Below are 23,454 nucleotides of genomic sequence, written 5' to 3' on the forward strand. Positions count from 1 at the left end.
ACACCCGGCACTTTCATCCGACCTACATACCACATGGAAAGATGGCACTTGGGCAGTCCGCTCCTGTTTGCCAGATCTGGGCCAGAACCAAGCCATAGCAATGCTGCATGTGATACATATTTGCCAAGGTGGCCCATATTTGTTTTGTGATATCTGTGCCATATTCACCATTTGCCACACGGGCAACTTCAGGGTCACATCCAGATTACATGTTGCCGAGAGCACCACGTCTTTGCCAAGAAAGATGCAATGATTTGGTTGGTCAGTGGTAGGTGATTTCCTACATTTGATTTGGCATATTTGGGCCATATTTGCTATTATACACGTGGGCCACTTCAGGCTCACATCCATTTCGTCAGGGCCAGAAGAAAGGCCACCACTGAGCATCATCGCCTGAAGTGGCCCACATCTGGATGCTATGTGGGATTGGGGAGGGGCAGAATAAAGGTGCACTCCTGAGGTCGTGCACTGCCATTCTAAAATGCACCCTTGCCTCTTGAATCTCCTCCGCCAGTTCCGTTCGGTTCTGACGGGGTGTTAAAATTAAATAGCACTCTCGGGGTCGTGCAGTCTATGGGACACGAGAGTTGCAAATAAGAGATCTCCATCTCCCTATTCTTCTACGCCGACTCGCCACAATATTACCTGGGCTTTCTGGATGGCGTTTGCAGATCAAATCATCTCTGCAGGGTTTTTATGGCGGTCACCCTTAGTAAAGTAAACTCTCTCGTGCTGTGACGCTGTTTCTCTCGCGCAGTATAACCCAGTCTCTCGTGCACTAAACGCTCTCGTGCAGTAACTACTGTAAACTACTAATAAGACACGTTAGCCCCTAGCTAACGGGTCTGATCCTTTAGCCGAGCGGTCAGTGATGTCGCCTTGTGGTGCAGTACACCCTGTTTCGAATCCCGCACCGGGCAAGAAAATAACCGGTTACATTGGTGGCAGCGGTGGGATCCGGAAGTATGCAGATCCTCAGAAGTCTCTTCGGAGCGCGGGAATAACAAAGCGCGAGGGCGCGCTTCCGGGAGAGGGTGACGACTGTAAACTACTAATAAGACACGTTAGCCCCTAGTTAGCGGGTCTGACCCTTTAGCCGAGCAGTTAGTGATGTCGCCTTGTGGTGCAGTACACCACGTATCGAATCCCGCACCGGGCAAGAAAATAACCGGTTACACTACTACTAGTACTACCACTACCACCTCCTCTTCTTCTTTCCTCGCTTTACCGGCGAATATCAAACAACTTTAAAGTTCATACCGCCACCTACTGTGTAATGTCATTTTACCCTATTAAATTCTACCCATCATTCTTGTGTCACTTAAGAAAGTAAAGACTGCCTCCCTTCCTGGTGATTTCCATCCCCTCTCCTCCTGTTCCCAGCAGCCCCATCACATTCACTCTCGGACTTTATCCTGTGACCTTCCTCTTTCCGCCTCATGCATGCTACAGTCTAATATTACATGTTCAGCGTTTTCTTCACCTCCACAGTTCTCACACTTACCACCGCCCCTTCCCCCCCATGATAAACCAAGGGCCATTAATCCCGTGTGATACAGTCTTGGTCTTGTTATTCTGATCTCCTCCCTTCTGTTCCTTTCTTTATAGGCCTTCGCTATGACACACTTTTGCATTTAGTCTCCGTTTTTCTCTCGTGCGCGTGCGTGCGCGTGCGCGTGTGTCCCCGCGTTCCGCCGCTAGCGTCGCCCGGCTTTTGTCCCATTTGGCGCGCTATACCGCCACGGTCACGCTCGCGCCTCCGCTCGAGCTTAGTATTATGTCCTTCACAGGCTGCCGTAGCCAGCGTTCCCTCCCGTCCGCGGCTGTTGCTCAACCGTGCGGCAGTTGTTGTCATCGGCGTTCGGCGAGGCGCGTCGCAAGGCCACCGAGAAAGCCCAGAGGTGTGCGTGATGGAACAGATCAACAACATCGACGTTGTTCCCTGCGCCGGCTCCAACTATCTCAAGCCGTTCACCGTCCATTACAGCCAGGTGAGTGGCAGCCGCTCGCCGTTATCGCCGCCGTGATTGCGGCCACGGCGTCGGTGGTACTGGGGCTTCTGGATGCTGCGGGCTAGCTAGCCCAACCTCCCCCCCTCCCCATTCATCTCACGGCCGCTGGAGCTAACGCCAGCAGAGGGATGACTAGCTAGCCCAACCTCCCCCCCCTCCCCATTCATCTCACGGCCGCTGGAGCTAACGCCAGCAGAGGGATGACTAGCTAGCCCAACCCCCCCCTCCCCATTCATCTCACGGCCGCTGGAGCTAACGCCAGCAGAGGGATGACTAGCTAGCCCAACCCCCCCCCCCCTCCCCATTCATCTCACGGCCGGTGGAGCTAACGCCAGCAGAGGGGTGGCTAGCTAGCCGCGAAGGGTCGGCAACGACTACCGAACTGTACATTCGTCGCCTTTTCCATTTCGGACGTGTGGCAGGACCAGCAACGGGGACCAGCAGCGTGTGACCCGATCTCGGCCAGTGCCGAGCGGCTTGTTAGTTAGCATGGTAGCCGACGGTCCGGCATCAGCGAGAGCACATGCTTTACATTAGGGCAAATTGGGCTAACGCGTTACGCGAGAGACGTGACGGGAGAAGCGGGGTCAGACCCCGAGCTCTCGAACAGGACGCCCAATTCCGGATCCGCGGTGGGCCTACCTGGGTCACCTGGGTCGGGGGGGGGGGTTGTGCAAGTTGACCGCGGTGACCCCGGGGCCGGGGCCCTCGCCACAGTGTGCCCAGCCTGATGATGGAGAATCCTGTACAACTGCCCTCCCCTCCTCCCCTCCCCTCCCCTCCTCTGCAACCCTCCGGAGTCAGTAAACGTGATCGCAGGGTTGCTGCAGTGAGCACTGCCTTTGACAGGGAGGTCTTGGGACTTGTGTGGTGACCGTGATTTGAATTGCATTTATCACCCCCCCCCCATTAAAGCACTTAGTGACTGTATGCTTGTAAAGGTGCTATATCAATAACAGCTTGCTTGCTTGCTGCAAAGGGCAGGAAACCGGTTCATGTGCACTTTGGCCACAGTTTCCTGTGTTTTTCAGATTCCAGAATTTGCATGTATTTCCTGTGTTTTTCATTTCATTTCTCATAAATACATTCCTGTATTTCGTTTTTCAGCGTCCTGTACTTGTATTGAGCTGTGAGTCTGAAGTGGTGGTGATGGTGGTGGTGGTGGTGTGTCCAGGGTGACGCTACCATTGATGGTTAACATTACGAGTACTCCCAAAGAAAACTTTCAGAGAGTTAAAATGCCTTCCTCACCCACAAAATGACTACAAGGGTTGTTTTCTGGAAGAATTGATGGAGCACTGCTAGTCAGATTTTTGTCTTCAGGGTCAGAACTGCAACCAACAAATGTTTCTTTGTTTTGTGATTACGGGTCTATTATTTTACAGACATCCTTTGTGGAAAATGTGTTTAGGCTATGACCAAACTGCATCCCAGCAGACTGTGGTGTGAGTTATCACTGACAACATATTTGGGACATCATGAAGACCCTGTCAGTGATCACTGTGTTGCTTTCCAAGGCCGTGTCCATACTAACCTGGGAGACTTGCAAAACACTGTTTTCGTGTCATTTCATAAATATTTGGGGGCCAGCATGGTGGCATAGTGGTTGGCACGGTCGCCTCAGCAAGAAGGTGCTGGGTTCGAGCCCCGGGGTAGTCCAACTTTGGGGGTCATCCCGGGTCGTCCTGTGTGTAGAGTTTGCATGTTCTCCCCGTGTCTGCGTGGGTTTCCTCCGGGTGCTCCGGTTTCCTCCCATAGTCCAAAGACATGTAGGTCAGGTGACTCGGCCGTACTAAATTGTCCCTAGGTGTGAATGTCTATGGGTGGGTGTGTGTGTGTGTATGTATGTTGGCCCTGTGTGATGGCCTGGCAGCCTGTCCAGGGTGTCTCCCCGCCTGCCGCCCAATAACTGCTGGGGTAGGCTCCAGCATCCCCGCAACCCTGAGAGCAGGATAAGCAGTTTGGATAATGAATGGATGGATGGGTACCAGCAAGAGTTAAAGGGAAGGTTTACAAGATGGTAGTGAGACCAGCTATGTTATATGGTTTGGAGACAGTGGCACTGATGAAAAGACAGGAGGAGGAGCTGGAGGTGGCAGAGATGAAGATGATAAGATTTTCATTGGGAGTAATGAAGAAGGACAGGATTAGGAACGAGTATATTAGAAGGACAGCTCAGGTTGGACGGTTTGGAGACAAAGCAAGAGAGGCAAGATTGAGATGGTTTGGACATGTGTGGAGGAGAGATGCAGGGTATATTGAGAGAAGGATGCTGAATATGGTGCTGCCAGGGAAGAGGAGAAGAGGAAGGCCAAAGAGGAGGTTTATGGATGTGGTGAGGGAGGACATGCAGGTGGCTGGTGTGACAGAGGAAGATGCAGAGGACAGGAAGAGATGGAAACATGATCCACTGTGGTGCCCCCTAACGGGAGCAGCAGGAAGTAGTAGTAGTAGTAGTAGTAGTAGTAGTAGTAGAGTGTATTCTTTACATCACTCCTGAGTCCTGACCATTTTCCAAAGCATACGGCCGTGTTGGATATTTTGATGTGTTTTTCCTACCCTCTACAGAGACTTTGGTTTTACATTCATTTCAGTCATCTTGCAGAGGCTTGCAGCATGCATGAGATAAGTCATCCATCACAGCAAACATTTAGTCACCTTTATTTTCTTTTTTGTCATAGTTACATTATTGTTGTGGGATAATGCAGACGAAAACCTGGAAAACTTCTCAAATCAGTCTGCGTTTCCAGCTGCGTTATCCCACAGCAGTAGTGACTGGGACTCTAACAGGCGCTCACAACACACTTGTTAACACTGGCAGATGGCTCAAAAACATTAGTATCTTGTGAATACAGCTTGGAATTCGGTTTTCTGTATCCAAGGCATTCTTAATTGTTTAACTAAATTCCTTCTTAATAGGACTTACCAGAGTAGGCTGCAGTGGCGGCTGCTGCTAAAAATTGTTGGGGGGGGGGGCGCAATTTACCTTGGCGCAGCACACCTGGCAGCTGCTTTAATGTCCACACAGTCGGAGTAATTAAGAAGGACAATGTGGCCTATAGATTTTATCAGGGTTCATAGACGGTGGATGATTGACCGTCGAGACGAGGCGTGGTGGTGGGTGTGAACATGATTGACAGCCACGAGAATTGTCCAATCACATTAGATCACAAAACATTAAGACAATACCAATTCACTGCCAATAAAAGCGGGAGTGTCTGGGGCAGCACAGAACTGTGCCCCCTGGAAAATCTGAAGAAACCAATCAGAAAGCAGCTTTGCATTACACAACTAAATTACATTCAACATGTTTAAGTAGATTTTCATCTCTTGATGTTTGAAGGGGGCGGCACCCCAGCGCCCTGTACTAGCCAGCCACCACTGGTAGGCTGTCTCGACCAAAAGATTTGTCCTAAACTTGTCCATTTAGGACTATGCTGTAGCACAGGGATAGGCAACATGGTCCAGAAAGGTCTGGTGTTGGTGCAGGTCTTTGTTTCAACCAAGGAGTTACACACCTGAGTCTACAAATCAAGGTCCTTAGCAAAGACTATTGGTTGATCTATAGAATCAGGTGTGTAACTGCTTGGTTGGAACAAAGACCTGCACCCACACCGGACCTTTCTGGACCATGTTGCCCATCCCTGCTGTAGCGTAACCTTCAGGTTCAGAGATGACGGTTGTTAATATGAACGTGAGTAGTGACGAGTAGAGCTGAGAGGAGGAGAGGAGTGTCAGTGGTTGCAGATGCTGCATTGTGCTTGTGAGCACTGAAGCTTCCTGTTTATTTATAGTAAGTGTGCAAATGAGAAATCCGACTACCTGGCTGGTGGCTAACGTCGGATCATATGACACCTACTGTCACTTCCTGAGAAGATGGCCTTTGTGCCTCTTCTCTCCCAGGTTCTGCAAAACACGTCATACCCTTGTTAAGGCTGTCAACTTTATGAGTTTCGCACTTTAAAAAAGTAGTTTTGAATGTGAGTCCTGCATCCAGCTTGCTGTTCACGTAATGCTGCGCTCTCTTCTGCACCGCTGTACAACACTTCTGCAGAGCTGTACAACACTTTTACAGCGCTGCAGGCTGTAATACGATACTGGCCAAGAAGTCAAGTCATTACGCAACTCACTGGGAGAGGATTTAAATTACTGTATATATATATATTTGCAACTGGCAGCCTTGATTTGTGTTGAGTGGCCCATACATTCATTCTGGCGGCAACTAAAAATGATCATCCATTCAGCCATCATCCAAACCTCTCATCCTGCTCACAGGGTCGCAAGGATGCTGGAGCCTACCCCAGCAGTCATTGGGTGGCAGGTGGGGAGACACCCTGGACACCGCCAGGCCATCACAGGGCCCACACACACACATACTCCCAAATCTATACTTGTGAGGCCCCCTCATTGCCTACATTCAATTTCTAGCCCTTAACCTTAACCACGCAAACTACATGCCTAACCCTAACCCTTACCCTAACCTTGACCTAACCCTAACCCTTACCCTAACCTTAACCACACCCTAATTCTAACCTTAACCCTAAAACCAAGTCCTAACCCTAAAATAGACCCTTTTACTTGTTGGGCCCCATAAAATGGCTCCACAAGGTAGGTGGTTTCTGGTTTTTCTATGCTAATGGGGACCAAATGTCCCCATTAGCATAGAAAAACATGGTGTACACACACACACACACACACAAGTAGGGACAATTTAGTACAGGCTGATTCACCTGACCTACATGTCTTTGGACTGTGGGAGGAAACCGGAGCCCCACACAGATACGGGGAGAACATGCAAACTCCACACAGAGGACGCCCCCCCCCCCCCAAGGTTGGACTACCCTGGGGTTCGAACCCAGGACCTTCTTGCTGTGAGGCGACCGCACTAACCACCGCGCCAACGTGCTGCCCTAAATCCACGATATAAGATTCACAAATAGTTAAGCAACTGTAACAATCTAGATTATTAGACTCCTGCAAGGTCAAGGGTCAGTCCTGTAGCGCAGCATATTCAACTCATTTGTTAAAAAGAAAGAAAAAAGCAAGATTCAAACCCAAGTTGTGTCTTACCGGCATAATTTCCCAGCTCAGTTGTCGGTGCAGGAAAAAGGCTGACTTGGGGTCTGGCGTGTTAGACCAGTACAACATGAGGCGGGTAGCAAGGTGGCACGCCGGATTTAGCCGACGAAACTCTCAGGGTAGCCTTATGAGAAGCTGGAATGTGGTATTCTACTACAGCACTGCCGGCTTCAGCCCCCCACACACACCACCACTCACTGCCCTCTTCTTCTACACACCTTAGCCACGGTCACAGGCTAAAAGTGAGTGTGTGTGCTCACTCTTTAACAACTTTACCAGGAGGACAGTTTTTCAGCATCCCACTTCATCATCCTTGCAGAATATTTTGTCATTCAGAGATTGTCCTTCAACGCCCCTGTAACCCACTTCAGCCAGCTCACAGTCGGCCCTCCACCCATTCCTCCAACTCTCAGCTACCACATCCACATACGTGGCTCTCTCCCTCTCTTGCGCCTCCTCCACAAATTGTTTTCACTTGGGTGGATATCACAGGTGTGGATTGTAGTTTTGGCGGCACGGGGGCGCAGTGGTTAGCGCGGTCGCCTCACAGCAAGAAGGTCCTGGGTTCGACTCCCGGGATAATAGTCCAACCTTGTGGGGGGGGGGGGTCGTCCTCTGTGTGGAGTTTGCATGAGTCGGCCGTAGTAAATTGTCCCTAGGTGTGAATGTGTGGGCCCTGCGGTGGCCTGGCGGCCTGTCCAGGGTGTCTCCCCGCCTGCCGCCCAGTGACTGCTGGGATAGGCTCCAGCATCCCCGCCACCCTGAGAGCAGGGTAAGCGGTTTGGATAAAGGGTGGATGCTGATCTAAACCCTTCCAGCAGGGTCTCCCGTATCACCTTGTGTGCTTGTTTTTGTTTTTGTTTCTTAGTTTTAGAAATGTACTGCTTATCTCTTTGTAATAACGTGGTTTTTAGCAGCCAGTCCAGGTTGGTTATTTGATATCGTCCGAGTCGTGTTTGGTGCTAGGATTTGTTGCATTGTTAGCATTGCAAATGGATTGGGGGGGAAATGTGTGGTTGTAGTGGAGTAGTGGCAAATTGCAGTGTGACTGTTGACAGTAGAAAAGTGAAGTCTGAGATGAAGCCCAAATAGAAGGAGGTGACACACTTGTGATTAGCTATGTATAATGCTTGCTTTGGGAAGCTACCAAAAATCAAGTGGGTGCACAACAGATGCTACAGTGGCAAGTTTACGGACACGTTCACTGAAAGCTAGAGTAGACTCGAACCTGAACAAAGACGAGATACTGAGCCTGCAAAATGACCAAACAATTAGGTAAACATTAAGCAAAATTAGGTTTAAATGTACAGGGCGGCACGGTGCTGCAGTGGCTAGCAAGGTCGCCTCAAGAGAGGGTCCTGGGTTCGAGCCCGGGGGTCGTCTTGGCTTGTCGTCTATGTGGAGTTGCATGTTCTCCCCGTGTCTGCGTGGGTTTCCTCCCACAGTCCAAAGACATGTAGCTCAGGTGAGTCGGCCATACTGAATTGTCCCTAGGTGTGAGTGTACGTGTGTGTGTGGGCCCTATGATGGTCCGGCGGCCTGTCCAGGGTGTCTCCCCACCTGCCGCCCAGTGACCGCTGGGATAGGCTCCAGCACCCCTGCGACCCTGTGTAGGGTAAGTGGTTTGGATGATGGATGGATGGGTAGGTTCAAATGTGATTTTCTTTGACGGAGACTGAAAAGGGTTAAGAAGGGTTAAATGAGTGACTTGCAGTCAAATCCATCATGACCACTCCCCCTCCTCCAATACCTCTTTCATACCTCACTGGAATCCTGGGTTTTCACTGGGATCAGTTTTGATGTTAAAATGTCCCCAAAAAATATCCCAGTGTTTATATGTATGATGTGTTGTGTTTGACACATCACGTTAAACGTGCAACTAGTGAAAAACTAGTGTTCTTCTCACACATGCAAAATTTATGTTTCACGTTCTAGTGGCCAAATCTTTACCCCTATTTTGCGGCACGGTAATTGCAGGGTAGAGCTGATGTAATAAAATGGGAAACAGCGACTGCGTGATGTACAAATACAGGCAATATATGAGAACTATCAACACATCAGAATGAATTAGTCCACTCGCCTTTTTTTACAAGGTCAAGATAAACGAGGCGATGTTACGGAGACGATCTCAGTACAGAAGACAGTTTAACTGAAATTAAAGGGATTTACTGGGTGTGTATGAAATGCAATGGTGATGGACAGGTTGACGGACGAGATCAGGCAGGAGTCTCCGTGGACGATGATGTTTGCGGATGACATTGTGATCTGTGGCGAGAGTAGGGTGCAGGTGGAGGAGAGCCTGGAGAGGTGGAGGTATGCACTGGAGAGAAGAGGAATGAAAGTCAGTAGGAGCAAGACCGAGTACCTATGTGTGAATGAGAGTGAGGACAGTGGAATGGTGAGGATGCAAGGAGTGGAGGTGACGAAGGCCCATGAGTTTAAATACTTAGGGTCAACTGTCCAAATTAATGGGGAGTGCAGAAGAGAGGTGAAGAAGAGAGTGCAGGCAGGGTGGAGTGGGTGGAGAAGAGTGTCAGGAGGGATTTGTGACAGAAAGGTACCAGCAAGAGTTAAAGGGAAGGTTTACAAGATGGTGGTGAGACCAGCTATGTGATATGGTTTGGAGACAGTGGCACTGATGAAAAGACAGGAGGAGGAGCTGGAGGTGGCAGAGGTGAAGATGATAAGATTTTCATTGGGAGTGATGAAGAAGGACAGGATTAGGAACGATTAGGTGGCTCAGGTTGGACGGTTTGGAGACAAAGCAAGAGAGGCAAGACTGAGATGGTTTGGACATGTGTGGAGGAGAGATGCTGGGTATATTGGGAGAAGGATGCTGAATATGGAGCTGCCAGGGAAGAGGAGAGGAGGAAGGCCAAAGAGGAGGTTTATGGATGTGGTGAGGGAGGACATGCAGGTGGCTGGTGTGACAGAGGAAGATGCAGAGGACAGGAAGAGATGGAAACGGATGATCAGCTGTGGCGCCCCCTAACGGGAGCAGCTGAAAGTAGTAGTAGACTGGGTGTATATGACAAGAGGTGTCCTGTTGATCTCTTACCGGGATTTCAGTTTGAAAGAGCCCCAAACTGGTGTTTTTACCCGGGTTCATGCTACCATGCTAGAGGAAGGGTAAAGTACAAGGTTTGTCCTAATTTAATTCTGTTCTGCAGTATTATGGGGTTTTTTTTATGTCCTTTTAGAGTCTCTGCAGCTCCCTGTAGAGGTGCTCTCTTCCCTAAGCAGCCTTCTAATCAGTTAGTCACAACATACTGCCACCCACACTCCCCATTGCCCCAGATTCTGCCCCTCTGTTTCTCACAATGGAGCCCATGTTCATTTTTCAGCCCCCTACCGCACGTCAGTCAAAATGTGGTCAGCTGAAATGTCTTTTTTGTTTCAGGATATTGCAGTAAGGTGTGAAACGGCACTTTCGGACCAAAGTAAAAGTGAGAAAAGCTTGAAAACTAGAAGAAGTGACGAAATACATAAATATTTTATTCTGGGGTTATTAAAAGAGTTTGTGATTTTTACTTTTTCGTTAGAGAAGTGGGGGGGTGAGCACTCGACTTGTATTCATCTGTAAATTTTGAATTTTTTATAGATCAAGCCTGTCTCTGTGTATAACTCATAAATATTCCCGGCACATTTCCCTGTACATATTCCGGTTGCTTCATATTCCTGCCATGTTTCTGCAAGGAGGCTACCGCTCTAACACATCAGTCACTTTTACATGAGCAACTTTTTGCCATGTTTACAATACAGTGACTTCAGAGTCTATTTAACCCCTACTGAATATTTTAAGATTTGCTGTTTTGCAGTCACATGGGCTAGCTAGCATGTCAGCTAATGCTAGCTAGCCAACAAATAATGTCTCTAAGCGATGGCAGGAATGTGCAGGAGATACCGTTTGAACATGGCAAGAAGTTCATTTAGTGCATAAACAGCTGGAGTAATAGTTTGGTTGAATGATCCTTTAACGATAGAAGCAGTTGTAAGTAGCAGAAAAGAATTTGGAGTTTTAATTTGAGTTGAACGAACCTTTAAAAGTGCAAGAAGTTGGAATAGTAGAAAAATGGGTGGGTGCAAGGGTGTATAGGTGATTGCTGGGATGTAGGAGGTAGTTGCTGGGGTGATCATGTGTGGTTGCCAGGGCTTATTAGGTGGTTGTTGGGGTCCATGAGGTGGTTGCTATATTGTTACGAAGTGACTGCTGAGTTGTATTAGCTATTTGTTAGGGTGTTACTAGATGGCTGCTGTTGCATTAGTAGGTAGTGATGAGGGTGTAGGACTGCCAGGCGATTGGTAGGATGGTACAAGATGATTGCTCGATTTTAGAAGGTGGTTGTTAGGGTTCTTCATGATTGTAGCTATTTTTTTACCCGTATGTAGTCAATCCTTGTGTATTTATCTGAAGAATGTTGTGTCGTTGTGTTTTTATTCGATGATGTTAAGTACACTGAGAGAGCCATGAAACCGGAGTCAAATTCCATGTAGTGCAAACCTACATGGCCAATAAACGTGATTCTGAATCTGATTCTGATTCTGAGGTTGCTCAGTTGTAATAGGTGGTTGCTAGGACACACTACCTGGTTGCAAGAGTGTACTAGGAAGTAGCCAGGCAGTGGTGCCCAACCCTGCACCTGGAGAGCTACCATCCAGCCATCCATTAGCTGAACCACGTATCCTGTTCTCAGGGTCGTGGGGATGCTGGAGCCTATTCCAGCAGTCATTGGGTGGCAGGCGGGGAGACACCCTGCAAAGGCCGCCAGGCCATCACAGGGCCGAGACACACACAAACATTCATACCTAGGGACAATTTAGCATAGCCAATTCACCTGACTTACATGTCTTTGGACTGTGGGAGGAAACCGGAGCCCCCGGAGTAAACCCACACAGACACGGGGAGGACATGCAAACTCCACGCAGAGGACAACCTGGGATGACCCACCAAGGTTGGACTACCCGGGGCTCGAACCCAGGACCTTCTCGCTGTGAGGTGACCGCGCTAACCACTGCGCCACCGTGCTGCCGAGAGCTACGATCCTGCCATTTTTCACTCCAACCCTAATTTAACACCCCCGATTCTACTGATTACCTACTGACCAAGACCTTGATTAGTTGAATCAGGTGTGTTAAATCAGGGTTGGAGTGGAAACTGGCAGGAGGGTAGCTCTCCAGGACCAGGGCTGGGCACCACTGAGCTAGGGTATACTAGGTGGTTGCTAGGTTATTACAAGGTGTTTCCAACAGGGCCGTGTATTAGCACGAATTTGGAGATATGGTTTGTAACATGAGACAAGAGTCACAATTCTATATATACATGTGATATTGCAATGTTTATAAAAAAAAATTTTCAGAAAACGTTATATGCATGAAATCAAATCAGAGCAGAGTAATTAGAGCCGCAGCTGGAAAACAAAGAAAAGCAAAGAAACGAGATGATGGTGCGCTCCCTCACTTTCTACCCTTGCTTTCATTGCTCCACCAGCGCATCGGAGGAGCGTTGCAGACCCTCCCCACAAAGACCTCTCACTCAACACGAAGTAGCATCCCCTCCCAGACCTTCTTGTTTTGGTTCATAAGTACGTTTGCACCTTAGCTGTGGACATTCACTGTCACATGCTAACACAAAACAGATGAGCACTGCTCCCTCGCTGAGCTGGAAGGTCGTGTGTCCTTATTACTATTCATAGCTTGTATTGTTTCCTCTCTGTTGCCCCACTTCACCAAGCAGGTGATTGCCCCTCATTCACTTAAAATGCAAAATCCCGATCATCATCGCTGCTTTGTGCTTACTTTAAACTGCAGGTCACTGTTGGGAGTAAACTAACTGACCCCATGTGTTTAATTATTTATAATGTACAGCCATGACCTCTGACTGCTTACTTTAAACTGCAGGTCACTGCTGAGAGTAAACTAACTGACCCCATGTGTTTAATTATTTATATTGTACAGCCATGACCTCTGACTGCTTACTTTAAACTGCAGGTCACTGCTGAGAGTAAACTAACTGACCCCATGTGTTTAATTATTTATATTGTACAGCCATGACCTCTGACTGCTGAAATATAGCTTTACCTTTTTTAAATGAGTCTGCATTACAGCATTACCGGACAGTGGACATCGTTTAGAATCATACAAGCAAAACCTTTTCTGGGCGTCCGGGTGGCGTAGCGGTCTATTCCGTTGCCTACCAACACGGGGATTGCTGGTTCGAATCCCTGTGTTACCTCTGACTTGGTCGGGTGTCCCTACAGACACAATGGGCCATGTCTGTGGGTGGGAAGCCGGATGTGGGTATGTGTCCTGGTTGCTGCACTAGCGCCTCCTCTGGTCGGTCAAGGCGCCTATTGAAGTAGGAGGGGGAACTGGGGGGAATAGCGTGATCCTCCCACGCGCTACGTTCCCCTGGCGAAACTCCTCACTGTCAGGTGAAAAGAAGCGGCTGGCGACTCCACGTGTATCAGAGGAGGCATGTGGTAGTCTGCAGCCATCCCCGGATCAGTAGAGGGGGTGGAGCAGCGACCAGGACGGCTCGGAATGTAGGGTAATTGACCAAGTACAATTTGGGAGAAAAAATGGGGGGGGACCACCCCTCCCCCCCAAAAAAAACCGTTATTTGCTGCTATTGGTGCATATTTCACTTGGGTTGTCCACAGATCCTTGCAGCTAGGTAGCTCAAACTGTGGTCCCTAAGGTTGTGCGTTATTCTGGCCATTTGAAGTGTGAGGATGTGGTGATTCTAATGGAAAGTGAATCGCCGTTACAGTAGATCAGCGTCCCAACATCACTGGATGTTGGAGCCAGAGAGAAACAGAACTATTGAAACTGATTTTCTTTCACTACAAACAAGGCGTAGCAGCCATTGTGGCTCATGTGCCGTCAGCTCGCCAGTAAATAGTCCGCACCCTTGTGCCGTGTTCACGCCGAAAGACACAAAATAATTTGTGTTGCTCTACTCGCGCAACGCGCGAAACGTCGCACAGATTTTTATTTTGTCGCGCCACAAATACACTTGCGCTACAGAACGGGAAAAAGGAGGAGGGGCGAATGTTATATATACCCACAACGTCTTTCCGCCATTTGTGTCCGTCATTAACCATGGCCGGTATACTGCGAATTGCTGCCCTGTATCTGTTGTTGAGAAGGTCCCTCAGGAGAACCAAACGCCGTCGTGTGTCTCCTCCATGTTGACATCAAAAACACAGTCAACGCAAGGTGAGGCCACCGCCAGACTGCCCTCGGTGCCATCGGAACTGCCGGTCCGCACAGGCCAGCAGCCAGCTCAGCCTGTCCCATTCCTGTACCCCGCCAGACCGCCCCCTGGTGCCACCCCCCTGGGCGCAGCTCCGGGCAAGGACGCGGTCCTAGACACAGACATGGACAAAGACACTGTATCGACAGCATTGGGTGAGGCCGCTGCAAATGTGAATTCGTGCTGCCATCTTCCCACACCAGTACTGGGTGAGGCCGCTGTGAACGTGAATTCGCGCCGCCATCTTCCAACAGCCCCTCCGACCAGCGCCGCTTTCCAAATCCTCATCATCATCTACTCCATCCTCACTATCCTCATCATCACTGTCAGCCAGGACTTGGCTAGATGAAAGAACCCTCTCTGGCCACAGTTCACCACCAGCAGGAGCAGTTGTGTCAGACATTTTTGCCTCTTGGTTTCTGTTACCCTCTCCCTCATTAGCAGCACCAGCTAGTCCATCTCCATCAGAGGAGCCGAGCGGCCTGTGTTGGTCGGCCAACTCTGGTGCAACATCCTAATGAGGATGGAATATAGGGCTTTATATATACACGATATAGGGCTTTAGTGTACGTCCAGCCATGGTAAAGATGCCAGTTAGTATTGTGTAACCTCACTCTGTGGTCCAGATTGATAAAACAACGATTTATTATGGGAGAAATGTTACTGATATCCGTTTTAATAAAGATTGTTATGATTCTTCCACTATTGTCCCTCAATTTTAAGCACTTTTTACTCTACCTACATAAAGACACCGAACCTATCAAATTATAACTCACTGTCAGTAACACGTCTACACACTTTAAAAGCACAAGCTCAACCCTGGTCAGAGCAGCGGTCACCTCTACTGCGCTTGGAGGGAGCAGATTACATCTACTCAAATCCTTCAGATTGACCGCTCAAGAATATGGAAAGAATTTAGGGAAATTATCAGTTTGGAAGGGCTTGGGTTACTACCGTCTAAGTTCAAAGAGAGCCAATTGTTTGGCAAGTAGTAGTAACAGAATTATTTATAGGATAATGTAATTTATCAATTAAGAATGTGAAAGTCAAGGAAGTGAGGAGATAATGTATCTTACAGGATGCAGCCTTGCTTTAGAAGGTGTTGCAGCAAGCCAACTTCCCATAGAGATGCTGCATTAGCAAACTATAGCTAGGCTAGGTACTTCTATGGCTGCCAGGGCAGCCCTAGAGACGTACCAGCAAACGTCACTATCAGTCTGTCTGAATGGTATATGGTAATGCAGTCCACCATTTAAGGTCAACAACAACAACAAATGTTGTATTTTGACAATAAGTTCTATTAAAGCTGTCATTACTTGGCCTGAAGTACCTGTGGGATGGACCGGAGGTGTAGCCTCGATATTCTAGGTCACACTTCCTCAGGCATAGCAAATGTAGGCCAAATTCACTATTTAAATCGGTCAGTGAGTCCTAAAATAATCTGAAGGGAACAGAAAATGTGTATAAGATGACTATCAGGTTAGGTTAGTCAGCTTTATTCGTATACATTTTTAAGTATGTGATTTAAAAGAGTCACACGTGGCTAGTAGCATAGTGCTGTATTTACTGTCCCCAATCTTAATTCCTTCCCAGATAGCCCTATGTGAATTATACTGTTGTTTGTCCTACTTTCTTAGTTACTCTGGTGCGGGATGGAACACATAAATACTACAAATACACAGTTAAGAATACAGTTTATCTGATTGGCTGAATGAAGCATACTTTTATTTTCATACCACATCTTGGTAATTCAGATCCTAACCAGCTAACTACTGGGCTTTGCTATAAGTCAAGATTATTTAAAAAAAAGAGAGAGCTATCAATGTTCCCAGGAAGTCCTTGGGCCGTAGACTTTTACATGTCAGTTGATGTGAGGAACCTTTTACAGACCAGCCTATAGAAGAATGACTTGATTTAAAACTAAGATTCAAGATTCTTTCTTTGTTACGTCTCAAGTACAAGTACAAATACAAGAGAGTAAAATTCTTGTGTTTCGGCTCCTCAACACTGCAGCAACAATAGTAATTAAATCACAACAAAACAGGACAAAAAAGCAGTAATCATAATAAATAGTGTGTGGTGTATGTAAGGTGCTTTGTGTGTGTGTGTGTGTGTGTGTGTGTGTGTGTGTGTGTGTGTGTGTGTGTGTGTGTGTGTGTAAAGTGATGATCCGCTGAAGCCCACAGGTCAGTACCATCAGTCCGGCACCAGGCTTGTTCAAAAGCCTGGTTGCTTGGTGGAAGAAGCTGTTCTGGAGCCTCCTGGTCCGGGCTTTGAGGCTGCGGTACCACTCGCCTGACAGCAGCAGCTGGAGCAGTCCATAGTTGGGGTGGCTGGGGTCTTTGATAATCCTACGGGCTTTGCTGACACAACGTCCATTGTATATGTCCTGGATGGGGGGAGCTCACATCCGCTGATGTCCTGGGCCGTCCGCACAACCTTCTGCAGTGTGTTGCGGCTGTGGGTAGTACAGTTCCCATGCCAGGCGGTGGTGCATCCAGTCAGGATGCTCTCGGTTGTGCCTCTGTAGAAGGCCCGTAGAATTCTGAGCCCCATACTGAACTTCTTCAGGCGCCTGAGGTGAAAGAGGCGTTGCTGTACCTTTTTCACCACATGGCTGGTGTGTTCATTCCAACTGAGGTCCTCAGTAATGTGGACACCGAGGAACGTGAAGCTTCCTAATCTTCCTAAAAATGTGGCACTTTAAAAAGCAAATGCTTCAAACATTTTAAAGATGACTTGGATGAAAACAGCATCACCATGAACTCCTTTCTCACCTTCACTTTATTCCATTTAAAGTAAGACAAAAACTTAATATGAACACATAGTATTTGTGTACTGTGTGCTAGTCCTGCACTTCCTTTAGCATGGCAACAGTTTTGCTGGAAGTTTGCGAAGGGAGTGAAGAGCGCACATCTTGCTGATGTGACCTTAGTCTATGTAAACAATTTGTTATAGCTAAAACTGTCATTGAATTTGAACACCCACACAAGACATGTTAGTCACCAGGAATTTTCCCTGACAACCCAGTCAAGCCCGTATGGGCCCATCTGTCTTTCTCAACGAATGATGGCATAGCACAGACTTCCTTTTAAAACTGACCAGGTGTGATAACTGTGAAATTATAAGGAGGGAGGTAGTGTATCGGTCACGGATGAATAGACTCACTAGCCCTTGGCTAACAGGTCGGACCCTTTAGTCGACTGGTTAAAATAGTCACCCGTGGTGTGGGAGACTCAGGTCCACATCCCAGCTGTGGCGGTTCCTGGGCTGCCCCCCGAATTCGCGACAGTACTTCCATCCATCCATTATCCAAACCACTTATCCTGCTCTCAGGGTCGCGGGGATGCTAGAGCCTATCCCAGCAGTCATTGGGCGGCAGGGAGGGAGACACCCTGGACAAGCCGCTAGGCCATCACAGGGCAGAGTGACTGTAGTCTACAATATTTAAAATACTTAATTGTATCTTGTTTTTGTTTTTTTGTGAGGTTTTTCCTTCAAAAAGCCATTGATTATAATGCCCTAGATTGGTAAGGAATACGATCTGACAGATGAAATACTGTGTTTTCAAGTGTTTCACATTAAGTGCCACTTTGGAACCTCGAGTACAGTACTACTTTTTAGAAAGTGATTATTTATTGCACCACAGTACCTTTTACAGGTCCAACAAGTAGGATTTGTCAGTTATGGTTTGTAAACATAACGTTCAAAGTTGGCCCCTCCTCCCCGGTGCAACGTCACCAGAAGGACACACCCCCTGACCGCAGTTGCTGGAACGCTTCCTAGTGTACAGGCCAACTTTGCATTGCTCTTCATCCCCGTGCTCTCCTTCAGTGCTGGTCAGCGGGTGAAAGCCAACCCCAGATTCACTCTCGCTTTGGTTCATTCTCGCTTTGGTTCCAAAGCTCCTTCCAAAGCTCTTGGATGCGTGCTTACGATCTCGATCAGGCACCTGGTCACTGTGTTTTTCGTAAGCATTGAGCTGCTGTAAGAAACTGGAGGAATGTTGTTCTTGTTGCCGGTTGAGTATACTACCTCTTTTCCCCCAAATCTACAGGTGCTGTTTTTGATGGGGTGTGGTTAGTGTTTACTGCTGTGACATGCAACATTATGTGTTGTGGGGCACCTTTTTAGTTTATGTGTGTACACCTGGCGTTTTTGTAAGCAATTTAAATGAATTACTTATGATTTGACAGGCAATCATATAAATCCTGTTGCAATTGTTACATAATTGCCTGATTGTGATTATTTGAGATGATCGTGATCATTCAGCATAGCTGTTAGATTTCACAATCATGTGTTTCTATCCACTATATGTTAGTTTCAGCATGTTCAAACTCAGTTTATAATTGTGATATTGTTATGGGTTCACCCACTTATTTATGTACAGAGTAGCAGATTGACATTGAATTTTTAAGAAAGGGATTCCTTGTCTGTTTTTTTTTTAATTTAACGTCTGAATGACACATGAATAAGCTTAATGGGATAGATTTTTGTTCGATGTCAGCCCATGCCTGGTGTGTAGATAGAGAGCAATAAGACATTGTAGAAATTGATTGGGCAGCCCAGTAATACCATCTCAGATTGGGTACTTGAAGCCCCCCCCTCCCATAAGGGAGGCTGAGTAGTGTATAGTGGCATCTAGATTTTTTTTTTTATTGATCTACAATAAATTGGCTAAGAATTTTGTCAAGTTTGTTAAAAAGTGCATAAGGTATAGGGAGTGGAATTGGTAGTACTGACATCTTTATGATGTTTGTACATTCCATCACTGACCATGGCAAATTGGACCATCAGTTAAGTGCCTCTACTACTGTGCCCACCAGAGGGTCATAGTTTGCCTGGAATATTTCCTTAACCTCAGGAGTAAGCTTAATACCAAAGTACTTAAAACCTTCTTTGGTGACCATAAATGGGGTATCTACCTCTGGTTTCTGCCTTTTTTCTTTATTCAGAAATAGAAGTATTGAATCGGATTTGTTTATTTCATGTTTCAGTGAGATAGATCAGGCTGGGCGTCCGGTGCCTACCAGCACGGGGATCACCGGTTCAAATCCCCGTGTTACCTCCGGCTTTGTCGGGCATCCCTACAGACACAATTGGCCGTGTCTGCGGGTGGGAAGCCAGATGTGGGTATGTGTCCTGGTCACTGCACTAGCGCCTCCTGTGGCCAGTCGGGCTGCCTGTTCAGGGGGGAAGGGGAACTGGGGGGAACCGCATGATCCTCCCATGCGCTACATCCCCATGTGAAACTCCTAACTGTCAGGTAAAAAGACGCGGCTGGCGAATCCACAAGTATCAGAGGAGGCATGTGATAGTCTGCAGCCCTCCCCGGATCAGCAGAGGGGGTAGAGCAGTGACCGGGACGGTTCGGAAGAGTGGGGTAATTGGCCAAGTGCAACTGACAATTGGGGAGAAAAAGGGAAAAATCCAAAAAAAAAATTTGACCAAGCTGGGAATGCTCTCCTTTAACACAGTCAAAAATAGGATGATATCATCAGCATATAATGAAATTCGATTTTCGACCCCTCCTATTGTAATACTTGATATTCTGTCATGTTCTCTTATTGCCATAGCCAGCGGTTCGATGGCTAACTTGAAGAGCAAAGGAGAGAATGGGCAACCCTGTCTAGTTGATCGTTGTAGAGTAAAAGGTGTTGCTATGTTGTTTGTCAAGATATCCAAAGGAGTTGAATCAAGTGCAACTGGACTTGGTATATATCCAGTTGCACTTGATTCAACTCCTTTGGATAACCATGACCTGGATGAATGAGAACATTCACAGACATGTTTGTCAAGATTTCTACAGTAGGGTTAGTGTAAAATAGTCGAATCCACTTAAAGAAATATTTCACCAAATCCATATATAGGGAGAACATTAAATAAATAGTTCCATTCCATCCTGTCAAATGCTTGACAGACATCTATTGACAACATTGCTGAATCCTTTGCATGATGTCTTTCATGTAGCACATTCAGCACTCCTCTAATATTATGAAACCCCTGCCTTTTCATTACAAACCCATTTTGATCATTACTGACCTATTTAGGGACATATTGTTCTAATCTATTTGATAATGCTTTGCAGTTTTTTTGTGTCACAGCTCATCAGGCTTATGGGTCTAAAGGATGAGCATTTGGTTGCTGGTTTGTCTGATTTTAATATCAAAGTTATCATAACCACTCTTAATGAGGAAGGATGCATTTGTCTCTTATACGATTTCTCAAGCATATCCAGGAGAGGTTCCACAAGCTTATCCTTAAACTTTATTTTTATAGAACTCTATTGGTATTCCGTCAGGACCAGGTGCTTTTCCACTGTTGATGCTAGCTATGGTGCCCAAAAGATCTTCCTTTGTTAGTGGACCATCAATTATTCACCTTTCATCCTCTGACAGGGTCTGAAATCTCAAGTTGTCAAGAAAGAGTGACTGCCCCTTGCTGTTGTCCTGTGCGTTCTGATTTATACAATGATTTATATAAAAAAAACAAAACATAGGTGATATTTATTTCAAGTGGGTCCGATGTTAAATTGCCAGATGGTGTCTTTATACTATTAACTGCCCCTTCGGTCTACATCTTTTTAATCCGCTATGCCAACAGATTTCCTGCCTTCTCTCACTGGTGATAGTATTTTCGTTTTGTCCATAACATACATACTTTTCAGCCCCTTCATCCATTGTTAATTTATTGTATTTGGCTCCCTTTAATCTTATGCTGATAGAACCTCTCTAATTCATTTTGTTTCACAATCAGTAGTTGCTTATCATCATAAATATGAATAGATCTGTTCTCATCCAAACGGGTTCTAATATTTTTTAATTCATCCAGCTATATTTTCTTTTCTTTGTTATACATTTGTTTGTTTCCAAGAAGAACACTATAGAATGACCCCGAAATGAACACTTAAAGCATCCAACGCAGTGTGTGGATTTGCTAAACCATTATTAATTGAAAAAAAAATCCAAAATAAATTGCCTTATTGTTAAAATGAAGGTCTTGTCTTCCAGTAATGATGGATCACATTTCCAATAACTTCTACCCCTGTTAACTTCAGCAAGATAAACTTTGATATGATAAGATGACCAGAATGGAATCTTTCAGCTATTACTGCTTGAAACAATCAAGAAAAAAAAACCTATTCTACTAGCCATTTATTTTCTTCACCAAATATATAGGACTGGATCTGGAGTTTTCCTCCTCCATGTATCAGCTAAATCCAGAGCAGACATCATAGATGTGAGGGCGCAGCATTTTTGATCTTGATAATCTCTCTGGTTTCCAGCTCTGTCTTTAACTGGGTTGAAATCCCCGACCATAATTATCAGGTTATCGTAACACTGGATTATATTATGCATATTTAAAAAAAAACTTGGTCATTGTTATTTGGAGCATATATATTAACTAAACATAAACATAAGTCCTTAATTTGGACATCTAGAATAATTATACGACCATCCATATCGTGGTCCATCTTATGTAAACAATAATCCAGATGCTCTCTTGGCAAAACTGAAACACCTCTCTGACTTCTTGATCTACTATGTATAGAAAAACAAAACACAGACCCCTTCCATTCTCATATCCACCTCTCTTCCTGTTCTTGAGTAGAGCGTGCCTCTTGCAGACAAATTGTCAAACTAATTTCTGTTGTTCAGCCAAGTAAATATTTACATTCTTATGATTCTTAATCTTGTGATGATATTTATGCTGTTGATTTAATGATTGCTTTCTTTTATTTTACAGAATGGGACGAAGAAATCCTGGGACTTCATGCGAACCCATGACAGGTAAAAGGGTACACAAATTCCATGCCAACATGTCAGCAACATCACTAATGCTACTGTACTCCATTAACGTTAACAGTTCAGGGGAAGGAAGGGGTTGTTGTTTTTTCTCGTATAGCTTTAATCTGCCACTCTCTTTGGTAAGAAATGGAGTTGAGGTTAGATGAAGTTTAAATTATCTCAGCAAATAGACCGAGTCACTCCAGCAGAGTTCAACAGAAAACAGAACAGGAAACAAAAAAAAAAGTGCATTAGATGAGCTTGAATGGGGTTTCACGGTGGCGCAGTGATTAGCGCGGTCGCCTCACAGCAATAAGGTCCTGGGTTCGAGCTCCGGGGTAGTCCAACCTTGGTGGGTCATCCCGGGTCGTCCTCTGTGTGGAGTTTGCATGTTCTCCCCGTGATGGCCTGGCGGCCTGTCCAGGGTGTCCCCCCACCTGCCGCCCAATGACTGCTGGAATAGGCTCCAGCATCCCCGCCACTCTGAGAGCAGGATAAGTGGTTCAGATTATGGATGGATGGATGAGCTTGAATGTAAATTGAAGATATTATGAAAGTGTATAATTTGGCAACATATGCACGAGGTGTACAAATGCATTTGTGGAATCGGCTGACATCAAAACACCAAAACTGGAGGAGTAGACTATGTTGACCAGACATGAGGAGTTTATCCAGCACACAGAGTTTTATGGGTACATGAAAGTGATGGCATATTTGCAGGGTTAAAACAGCAGTGACACCACAGCAACACTGCAGAAGTCTACAGTGAAGAGAATACGTAATTCCTACATCTATTAGATACATAGAGGATCAGATATAGTGGAAGTGTACTTCTACACTCGACAGTTCTCGGAGTTGCCCTACACTAGGAGGATGTTCAGAGCAGATCATTGAATTGGTACTTGTCCCTCTGTGAATGTTCGAGTGTTATGAGGGTGTAATCGCAGGAATGTCACACATCTGTGTCAACGCCATGCCTTGGATCTTCTAGTCTAACAAAGGCACCATAATGCCTTCATTTAGGTCTCCGGTCATTTCAGCTCCTGGCCCCCAGCAGGGGTCATTTCTTTTGTTGCTAAAGATGGTACCGGCGAGATAAGAGCAGTAAACATCCAACCTATACTTCCCAGAGTTGAAGCCGTTGGCCAAGAAGCACACTCGGCTTTTTCCAAGATGGCTACCCCGCCTTAACTCCGTCACCATGTTCCACTGATGGGACGCGGGATTCTGTTGCATGTTTCATTGCTTCTGCATAGGTTTCTTCATGGCGAGCCATATTGTGATGGTATAAACCAAGACGGCAAGGATGTCAAGAGGTTTA

General features: G+C 46.5%; 1 protein-coding gene across 1 annotated transcript in view; it reads left to right on the forward strand.

Moving 5' to 3' along the window:
* Positions 1-1,861: 1,861 nt before the first annotated feature.
* Positions 1,862-23,454, forward strand: part of nudt14 (nudix (nucleoside diphosphate linked moiety X)-type motif 14) — a 67,723-nt gene continuing 46,130 nt past the window's right edge. Inside the window, exons 1-2 of the mRNA XM_056295033.1 lie at positions 1,862-1,991; positions 22,093-22,136. Coding sequence (XP_056151008.1) covers positions 1,911-1,991; positions 22,093-22,136 — 125 coding nt within the window. The 5' untranslated portion in view covers positions 1,862-1,910. The remainder of the gene's footprint in view (positions 1,992-22,092; positions 22,137-23,454) is intronic.

This window comes from Lampris incognitus, chromosome 15 (assembly GCF_029633865.1).
Source record: "Lampris incognitus isolate fLamInc1 chromosome 15, fLamInc1.hap2, whole genome shotgun sequence".
Lineage (NCBI taxonomy): Eukaryota > Metazoa > Chordata > Actinopteri > Lampriformes > Lampridae > Lampris > Lampris incognitus.